This window comes from Schistocerca cancellata, chromosome 4 (genome assembly GCF_023864275.1).
Source record: "Schistocerca cancellata isolate TAMUIC-IGC-003103 chromosome 4, iqSchCanc2.1, whole genome shotgun sequence".
Lineage (NCBI taxonomy): Eukaryota > Metazoa > Arthropoda > Insecta > Orthoptera > Acrididae > Schistocerca > Schistocerca cancellata.
In genome coordinates this window covers 537,499,021-537,509,827 of record NC_064629.1, presented here as the reverse complement: position 1 = coordinate 537,509,827, position 10,807 = coordinate 537,499,021, and the positions used below count along the sequence as shown (strand labels likewise).

Genomic DNA, 10,807 nt, shown 5'->3' with positions numbered 1-10,807 from the left:
GGTCATGCCATTCCCTTTTCTAATCAGATCTTGACTTTATTTTATCGCACCTGATAATGCAGCTAAAATGATACGAAACCGTTGGTGATTATTTAAAGTATTTACAGCGGAAGTGGTTTTATCTTCAAAGTGATATATCCAGGCTGTGGCTGGCGTTTCTTTTTACTGTTTATCTATGTTTTATTAAGTGTTACAGCGTAAGTTGTATAGCGCGTTGGTACCACTTAGGATCCGTAGATCTAAAGGGCTGATTTAAGTGAAATCGAGTCATCCTGATTTATGTTTCCTATAATTTCTCAAACTTAATTTAGATCGACGCAGTGATGATCTGTTATACGAAATTCCGTTCAGCGCAGCTCTGTGATTGGTGATTTATTTATTGATGAAGCTTTAAACTTAAAAATAAGGAGTTACTAGAACAGTACATATTGTGTCTTCAGCGTTGTTTGAAAGCTGAGAAGTTCTGAATTAATTTTTACTGACACTGAAAAATTGATCAGAATGAACGGATCTTCGAATTAACAGTCAGAATATACGGGCTCGTTTGTAATAATTGTCACTTCCGGAAAGATCAGTCATAATACAGGGTGTATCAAAAGGAATCATCAGATTTGGCACGTCTGTATTTCTTAAACTAATAAACACAGGCAATAAATTTTGTTTTTTGGTGAACGGGAAACTCAAAAAGCTTTTTTATTCATACCTTTTCGTAGGTGTTCAGTATACCCCCCCTGGGGGTGCACGGCATATGTCAATGTGGTATTCGAATTGTTCCCCCACCGAAGCGAGCATGTCTTGAGTTACAGCCTCCACAACTGCTGTTATGTGATGTGTCAGTTCATTCATTGTTGTTGGTAACGGAGGCACATAAACAGAGTCTTTTATAAGTCTCCACAAGAAATAATCAGGTACTGTCAGGTCAGGTGACCCTGGAGGCCCGTGATGTAAGGCTGACTCATTTGGTCCAGTGCAACAGATCCATCGTTCAGTAATCCTTTAATTTAAAAATTCTCACATTTCCAGACGACAGTGCGGCGGGCTCCCATTCCGTTGGTAAGTGAACTCGTTCGAATCAGTCTACAACTGTGGAAAAGAAAGTTCTCAAGCATATCGAGATATGTGCTACCTGTAACAGTGTTCTCGGTAAAGAAAAATGGACTATACGCCTTCTCCTGTGAAACTGCACAAACTACATTAAATTTTGGGGAATTCCTCTCATGTTGTACAACTTCATGTGCTTGTTCTGTGCCCCATATTCTAACATTTCCATTTAAATGGAATGTTGCCTCGTCACCAAAAACCAAGCGTGGAAGAAAACTGTCATCCTCCATCTAGCCAAGAACGAAATTACAGAACTCTACATGTTGTTGCTTGTGACCTTCGCGAAGAGCTTGCAGTACCAGAATTTTGTATGATTTCATGCGTAAACGTCGACGCAACACACGCCAGACGTACTTTGGGGGCATGTTGAGTTATCGAACTGCACGGCGAACGGATTTCTGCCGACTCCTTGTGAAACTATGACAGATGCATCCGACGTCTGTGTCACACACTCGGGGACGGCCCGGCGATTTGCCTTTACACAAACAACTTCTCTCTCGGAATTGTTCATGCCATCATCTAATGCTCCGTGCTGTAGGAGCATCCACATAATTCCTAGCGCGAAAGTCACGCTGAACAGTTATTACTGAATCGCATTGCGCAAATCGTAGAACACAAAACGCTTTCTGTTGTCCCGACACTACTTTTACTAGAACGGAAGTTGGTGCACACCGTTGCTATTTAGCGGGAACCATGTAAATTTCGAGAGTTTAATCTTTCCAACAGTATGTTCTTCACGCACATAGCTCAAGTAACGTAATAGTTACGATTTTTTAAAATCGAATGATCTTTTCTGATACATCCTGGATTTCTGCTTCATTGCATCATAATCTAAGCGTAAATTGTTAAGCCAATAAAAAGTTGCTGCTCATTTTGTAAATGTGATATCCAGTAAATATTCGTCTCAGCTTCTCTTCTAGGGTACGAATCATGTCTTCAAACTTATTCGTTAAGATTCAAGGAATCAGTGTCATCCTTTGTTACCTGTACTGCGGGAAGCAGTCCAGTATTAAATGCCTGGGACCGTACCACTTTTTTTGTGGTCCCACTAATTTGTTGTCGGCTATTTGGGCGATGACACCCTCAACAAAGCCACCACTGATTTCTTTGCACATCCCTCCTCTACTTCATTAGTATATGATGTGGAGTTGTCACGGAGTCTTCGGGACGTTAAAGTTAGCATGTTGGTTTAGGTTAGATACAGTCTTCTGCAACTGTAATGAACGTCTCATTAAAAAAGTGCGTTTCGCTTTATTCTAAAGCGCCTTCAGTGCTCGCTGTAACAATACTATGTTTTCTTACAATTTTGTGCACTAACACACTAACATCATGTACACTCCGCATGCTTTTAGTTACTACAATAAATAGTATTAATTTTTATCGTTACTCACGATTCACGATTTTAGCACACAAAATTGTTAGAAAAAAAAAGAACGATATTGTTACAGCAACTACTGAAGATGTGAAACTCGTTTGGTCTTAATAAGACTTCCATTACAATTGCAAAAAATGGTGTTTAATGCATACAACTTGTATATTTGCAACTGCGAAAAATGAGGCCGAAAAAAAAGGAGACAACATGGTAGAGCTAACGTTTCTTCTTGTGGCCTTCAGTTCGAAGACTGGTTTTGTGCAGCTCTACATGCTAGTCTATCATGTGCGAGTCTCTTCATCCCTGTATAGCTATCACAACGTACATACATTTGAACCAGCATCTTATATTGAAACCTTCGTCTCCCTCAACTGATTTTACCGCCCTCATTTCCCTCCCCTGCCAGACTGACAATTCCTTGATGCTTCCGGATGTGTCCTACCAATCAATTTCTTCAGTTAGTAAAGTGGTGCTATGAATTTCTTTTTTTCTCAATTCGATCCAGTAACTCTCATCTGCTCCTCATCTATCTACTCATCTAATCTTCAGCATTCTTCTTCTTATTCTCTATAGTCTGCAATTTTGTTATTTTATATTTATAAAACTAAGAAGTTCGCTAGTACGAATTAGGATTGACCGTACAACCTGACAGTTTTATTGCTCTGGTATTTTGTTTGCATTTTAAACAGAAAAATCTTAAAAATGTTTTCTGAACGAGTTGGAGGTGGAAAGGAAACAGAGGAAAGGTAATTCACATTTAAATTACAGTACACGAGGATAACAAGTAAAGGTGTGCACCCACCCACCTACCATCCAATACACACACACACACACACACACACACACACACACACACAAACACGTACCTTCCGACAGAGGAAGGCCGTGAGACTGGCCATAGGTGTATACGAAATATATACAGTGTAGCGAAAATGAAAATTTGCGGCGGGCTGGGACTTAACCCGGATTTGCCTCTTATCGCGAGCGGTGCCTTACCGTTAAGGTTTACGAGCGAGCTTCACGGCCAGACCAAAACATTCATATGTCATCAGCCATGTATCTACAACCTGCACTCGTACATTCGTTATGTATATTCCCGTGTAGGAACGACATTTTTATGCAAGTCCTTCCTGGTGTCGTTCGACAAATACAATATTGCAGTCCCTGCGTTGTTCAAAGTAGGATGCAATGTTCCTTCGGACGTGCATGGACGTCCAAAGGAACATTGCGTCATACTTCTGGACAACACAGGAGCTGCAATATCGTATCGTAATTATCACGGCTGGTCATTAAGTCTGCGAAATATCAATGGAAACTAGTAATAAATAAAAAATTTTCCACAATTATCCCCCCTGAGTGACTTTTCAGGTTGTTTCAGCTGCCCCTAACGACGTCGTTTTATGCTGACATTTAAAAACCTCTCCCTAGATTTTCATATCCTCCTCTTCGCTAAATGCGAACTATTAGTCCCATAGAAAAAATGAATAGGAACTTTTTGCAGGACATTTAGTGTAGTTAAATTTTTTACGGGGTTACGTTTTCGGTAGAGGCCGTAGTTTTCGAGATATTCGAGAAAAACATAAAAAAGTGTCCTTCAAACGTATCCCGACTCCCACACTCAGAGCCGAGGAGTGAGGATTTCTAGTCTGCTTTTCATGGCACTCCCCCCTACCACTGTACAAAAATTTACGGCTGCACGAATTATTTCGCACATTCTACCTTTTTAGGCCTTCACTAACTAGCCTTATTATGTCACTAACTTAGTAAACTGTAAAATTGAGGTTTGTGTAAAGATTACCTAACAGTTTTGTGAATTTTAACAGCATAAAATGAAAAATTACATCGTTGTATACGTCAGGTTTCTGACTACGAAACTACTGTGCTTGTAAGGGTTAAGTTTGGAAAAATTTTTCAACGTAATTGATTTTAGCGTAGCGTTTACAAATTCGCTTTCATTACCCTACGGTGAACGTTTAAATTAATAATGTTAACGGAATAGCCGACTATAGCAGTGAAGTAAAAGTCCAATCAACAGAGACTAAAAAAGGTCAAATATCGGGAATAGTTCGTGTAGTAGGAATTTTTTTTTAAGTGGTTGGAGGGAGTGCCACGAACAACATACTACAAATGCTGACTGGTGAGGGACGAGTGTGGAGATGGAGGTGCGTTTTTATGTCGCGCTTGTATGTTTTTCTTGAATTACTCGAAAACCGTGACCTCCAGCGAAAGCGCATCCCAGTACAAAAATTAGCTCCATTGAATTCACTACAGAAAGGTCCTATTCATTTTTTCCGTAAGACTAATAGTCCGAGCGCAGTGAGCGAGATAATATGAAAATCTCGCACATGGGTTTTTAAGGCCACATTTAATATTGCGAGTTTGCAGAAAACGACAGCGGGAGGAACAGCTTAATTTCCATATATATAGCAAAGAGGTTTTCTGCGAATGATAGTAGGCAGAGCGCACGTAAGTTTGTTGAATGCTTAATACTCTTAACTCATGTGTCAATCGAGATAGTGAAGTAAATTTATTAAACGGAACGCTTGAAAAGATGAATATAACGCTTTTTATTGTAGGCCTTGAAATTTTTCACTGAAGTATCCAAGTAAAGTGCTAAAACTAAAAGACAACATGACCACAATCAGCTACTGTGGTATAAACTCCGTTAAGGCGGCCTCCCATACTTGGCTACGTTTTTATATAGAGCAATACTATGGGCCTAGACTGCTAAATAAAACGGATTTCCTCTATTATGAGACATAGGTGCAGAGCCATCTACGATTTTTGTAAGTTGAACTAATTGTTATCTTCCAGCGTATAAGAAACCGCTTTGGAAAACTATTTCAGTTGTGTGTACTTCGCCATGTTTAAGAGAACAGCTTTTGTGATAAGAAGCAAACAATCGAAAAGTTTGATACAATGACGAAGCCTGGCATGAGACTCCCACTCGGCAGTTTTTACACCACAATAATCGATTCCAGCCGCCTTCTCTTTCAGTTTCAACGCATTTCTTGTATATTTTCGCGAAAAGCTTCAATGCGAACAGTAACAAGCATTCTATCACTTTAATCGCCTTTTCAAAAAGTTTATAATGCCATTGTAAAAGTATACTGTACCGTTAAATGTTCAAAAAGATTACGTGCCCCTTTAGCTATCACTTGCCCAAAACCTCGTTTCAATATTTGAATCGATTGCAAAATAAAAGGGGCGTTACGTCTTACGTACTCACCCTGTATATATATAAATCATCTGGAATAACAACAAGATCTGTGTTTAACATCTTCTTCGTGGTACACATCACGTCAGGGGCTCTAGTACCTGGAACAAGTTATCTGATTTTACAGCCACAGTTCGTCAGTTTCAGTTTCGAAATACAGGATGTAATATGAAATCTTTAACTTAAGTCCAACACTGCCTTCACGAACAGCTCACAGGTCAAATCTACCAAAGTCTCTGTGCATTGTAACAATATGACACTAAATACGGATTACAGAGTTTTAGCTTCTAATGTGTAGCCACGTTACTAAGAGACAAGTTTAGGTCCAGCATTGTCTCAAATCGAACGACCCGGAAAAATATGACATGTCTGTAACACGTGTCAAAGAACTGATTCCTTATAGCTGTTCGAAGGGTCGCCTTACATACACTCAAATTTCTTAATATGTAAGCATTATGTTTTTCTTGGGGAAACAACTGTTCGAAAAATTTGATAGTAGAATTAAACAAAGTCTCAAAAAGTTTTGAAAAATTGGAAGTGTCGGTTGTTGCAAGCAAATTTTTTCTTAAATTCTCACGGTTTACCTTCTTTTAAAAGTAAATGATCATTTTTCTCATATGAACTAACAAGCATCAAATGAAGTCGAGTTAGGATATTTCTAACATGGCATCACAGGGGCATAACTCAGCAACATCAAGATGTAATCATTATTCTGTATGTCGGAATATCGAACAACTCATTTTAATTATTCAGTGTAATCACTCCATGCGAGTTATTGATTTGTGGCTACGAAGTGAGAGAGGTATCATAGCTTTCACATTTTTATTTCCGTGAAGGTGTACTGGGTAATGGCTGCTCTGTCGATGTAGCACCGAGATAAGGTGGGATACTGTTAACCTGAGACTAAATAAGTGACAGGCAGATTATGGCAACCAGATAACATTCTTCCAGAGAAGGCTTCCATGTCGGTGTCACTATGTGTTATACAAAAGGAAACATGTCTCATTTTGAGAAGGTTACAGGAATCCGTGTAAAATGTAGAATACATTATAAAGGTTAGTCAGGAGCAGTTTGTTTGGAAGCAGGCGCCAGCGAGTGCAACACAAAGCCGATTGGACTGTAGCTCGTCGCTCACGAGCCGAGGTAGCCGCGTGTCAGGTATCAGTAGGTAGGGGAGTGGGGATTCACCAGTGTGGGTGGCTCCACTTCGACCCAGCCCTCCCACCCTCCTTTTTCACGGAATGTTCGGCGTACGTGAATCTTCCACTCAAACCTGTAGTGCGTAGGCTACGCGAGGGTTGCGGGGGCGCAAGAACTGCAGGCGAGAACGGCGGGTGGAGGGTAGAAACGGGTCGCACGCGCGCCGACGCCGCTCGCTGATTGGTCGCCGCGGGCTTCGATAGCGTCCCGGGCGCTCATTGGCGGAAGCGCGGCGCGGCACCGGGGGTGGGGGGCCGGCGTCGGTAGGGGCCGGCGCAGCGCAGATTATAAAACAATTTGGCCGGAGCGGCGGCACTCGCAAGTCGACCTCCGGAGCCGCAGGCGCAGCGCAGAGCAGCCCAGCCAGCCGCAGCAGCATGGTCCGAGCTTGTGCACAGCTGGCGCTCACCGCCGCCACCCTGGTCGCCTTCTGCGCCGCCCTACCGCAGACTGTCATGGCCATTGACTTGAGTCGCCTGTACGGGCACCTCAGTGCCAAAAGGAACGGTGAGCATCTCCCGCGACAAGCACCACAGTGCACCAACAACGCACAGAAACTACGAGCTCGACAATGATGTATCTTACACTGTTGCTCACTGTTTCACACTTTGTTGGTCTGTTTCTTTCCTTTTTTTCTTTCCGTTGTCTTTTCTTTCTGTTCTCGACGAGCCACCGAGCACGTGGCGACGTCATTTTGCTTTTAATTGTCACGATTTAACGTTTGGAGTGTGATATTTTGTGTTCCATTACTGTCTAACGCCTTTCAGGGTAATGCACACCCTGCGTACAGCACTAGCACGTAAATCTGGTATTGCAGGATAGTTGTATTTTTTACCGCTTTGGTACTAAATTCATTAAATATATCGGTAACTCAATAGGAACAATCCTTATTTAACCCAGCTGAGCATTTATCACTGACAGAGTTTGGTACACACGCAGATTAGATTCAAATGTCTGTTACTGCTACCAATGTACGCAGGGTATCGACACAATACAGAGATAACAGAAAACATGTCAGTAAATTGTGAAGTCTCCACTAGCTGTTATCAATTAATCAGCGTTAATCTTTCGTTTCATGTATTGTGATTTGCTCAACTATCAACTTTTTTCTTTTCTTCTTCTTTCTCTCTCTTTTCACTATAAAATAAAATAACAGAGAATACATTTATATGTCATCACAACAAATTTATATGTACATAACAGATAAAAGTCTTGAAACACTATTGTCACACTTTGTTGCACTTTTCTTGCACCTCACTGCACCCGTACCCGTTACAGCACCTTCTGGACAACGCACCTCACTTCGCACCGCACATGTGATCGCATGCATGGGAAATGTCTGCAAAAACGATGTGGAACACTTCGTAATTTATGTCCTAAAATTTAAGACTTTGTTGCATTTAAAAGTATATATTAAGCATTTTGTGCTGATTGTTATCTAAAGAAATTATGATGCACATTGTAAACTGAATATTTTTTATATCTGTTAAGAAAAGCTTTTCGTGTCTGAAAGGGATAGCCTTTTCAAGATGAATTATCTAAAACCAAAGAAATAGTATAATGCTGTAGCAGTGCACGGGCAAGTACATTTTGTGCCAGCGAATTTGTTGTAAGTAGCAATAACTGAGATGACTGTTTTCAAATCACATGAGACATTTTCGACCAGCTGGACTGTGAATGGAAGAGAACAACAGGTGCTGGAAATGACAGTCTCCTGCCTTTTACATTGGGATGATTGAATTAAGGAGCTGGTCTATGGGAGAGCTTCGTCTTAAAGGAGATATGAGTTGCTGGATAGCTTGGAAATCACAGCCTCAAGGCGGGGATCGATAGATCCTGGAAAATAACCTGACCCCGGGGATTGCCACGGCGGGAGCAACAGTTGGCCTTCTGCTGGCTGGTCTTCCCGGGCAAGCTCTGGCGTTAAAGTTGATATCCTACTGCCATTCTTTGGCCTACGCCTTTCTCTACAAATTCCCTTATCAAATAGTCCCACTTTGACAGCAAATATTGTTTTATATGTAAATGACTCCATACGCGACGACCTGGGAACTCTACGTATCTGCATGAATCGATGAGAGGCTCTGATAGTCGACGACAATTTGCCAGGTACCGTTGCGTATGAAGTCCGACGTGAAAGAACAAGTTCAGAAGCCAAAACTGGTAAGTACGAACCAATTTAATTGTAAACTATTGTTAATAATTTCTATACTATTACTTTTTACGAGGAAGATGAGTCAATAAAAGCATTTAGAACGTAATATGCGGATAATTGGCCTTCAAATTGAGCACAGCGTACTGTTGCAACGTACATACGTCGGTGCGTTCGCATCGACAAACTAGGGTATTATGATAATTGGTCATCTTTGACAAGCCATTCCTCAGATATTTCAGATGTCAGTCACTTTTTTCCTCTCAAAATTCCCTCCTGTAAATTGTAATCACGTTCTTGTACTCGATGGAGCGGTTTTTCCCATCTCATTCTAATACAACAAAGGAAAACGTACTGAAGATAGTTAAGTTAGGATGAGCTTATTCATAAGAGGACATTACTTCTCAAAACGTCTGCAGAAAGCTCCGTATCAATATTGATATCTGGTAACATAAAGAATAACCGAAAAATCAATGTCATGTCGCTCATGTGGACGATGGGTTGGCAAAGATGACGAATCATCAAAACATATGCAACCAGAACAAAACGTCTCGGATAACAAATCAGTTTTGCATAAAACCAAGTGTTACGTTGTAAAATTTGACTTAGGCGCAACAGTTCATTCAAAGCTGTTACTTAAAACGACGGATTGCAGTAAGGCTTAATACTTCGGTCAAGCCCACTGAAATTTTACCTTACACTTTATGATGTGGTGTAGGCAGTCGTAGACTCGCGAATAACGATGAAAAAAGCCGCTTAACGTGCGCGTTCTTGGTTATCTGTCTGAAAGCTAGAATCTGCTGTTGGTCTTGAAGGCAGCTGTAGTTTGGACTGCTGGAAAGAAATTCTGTGACCGGGCCAGTCCTGCTCTGCAGGCTTGTCTTCAAGACAGGCATCAATCGTTATCAGCGAGTGGCTTCACAGCCCACTGAATAACCATTCTTACATGTACAGGTATCTCCCAAACATCGAAATATTACATTGTTCCAATCACAAGTCTAACGTCAACTTAGACACTGAATAACACATAATTGGCCGTTTCCTCAAACAACTAGCTGTGCCGTTTTTTTCCAACGTTCCAGTTTCCTTGAAATGAAAACCTTTTCACAATTTTCATTAACGTAAGTTTGCTGGAAAAAATAATATGTAGAATAAAAATACTCCTTCATGTTATCTAAGGTCATCATTAAAATCTACTAGTTATATTACAGACGGTTATTAGGAAAACAATAATTTCTAAAACATCCATGGGGCTCGATCCGAAACACTACTTAAAGCTTAGTTCAATGATTTACTACACCAGCATTTTTTTTATTATAATGATCTTTGTTGATCTTCCGCGGTTGCTGCAGTTAAGCAGGTACCGCGTAACGGGCAATTTCATCGGCGATGATGAAAAGTCTCACTCTTTATATAGTTTACTTTCGTACAGAATATCGAACACTGATAGAGAAATGATGATAATATCTTCCTTCGTGGTGCGCAGCATTAGGTAATTTCACCCTATTTTGCATGCATACGCACCACCACATGCACTACTACGCACGTACCAGTGGAATCCTCCTGGTACATTACGCAAGAATTTGGAGAATGATGCAACCTCTGCTGCAGATTAAAATCCACACTTGATTTATTGACACAATAGCGCTCAGTAGTTCTGGAACAAAATGATCGTCATTTACCTCTTGCACTGGCATGGTTTGCTAACGCACCAAAATTTTTATTGGTAATTTGTTTTAGCATGAATTGCAAAACATTTACGATT

At 40.8% G+C, this 10,807-nt stretch overlaps 1 protein-coding gene across 2 annotated transcripts in view; it reads left to right on the top strand.

The window, feature by feature from the left end:
* Nucleotides 1-7,201: 7,201 nt before the first annotated feature.
* Nucleotides 7,202-10,807, top strand: part of LOC126184529 (IDLSRF-like peptide) — a 221,142-nt gene continuing 217,536 nt past the window's right edge. For both annotated transcript variants that reach the window (XM_049926934.1, XM_049926933.1), the window contains exon 1: nt 7,202-7,397. In XM_049926934.1, the coding sequence (XP_049782891.1) occupies nt 7,268-7,397 (130 nt within the window). In that variant the 5' untranslated portion in view covers nt 7,202-7,267. The remainder of the gene's footprint in view (nt 7,398-10,807) is intronic.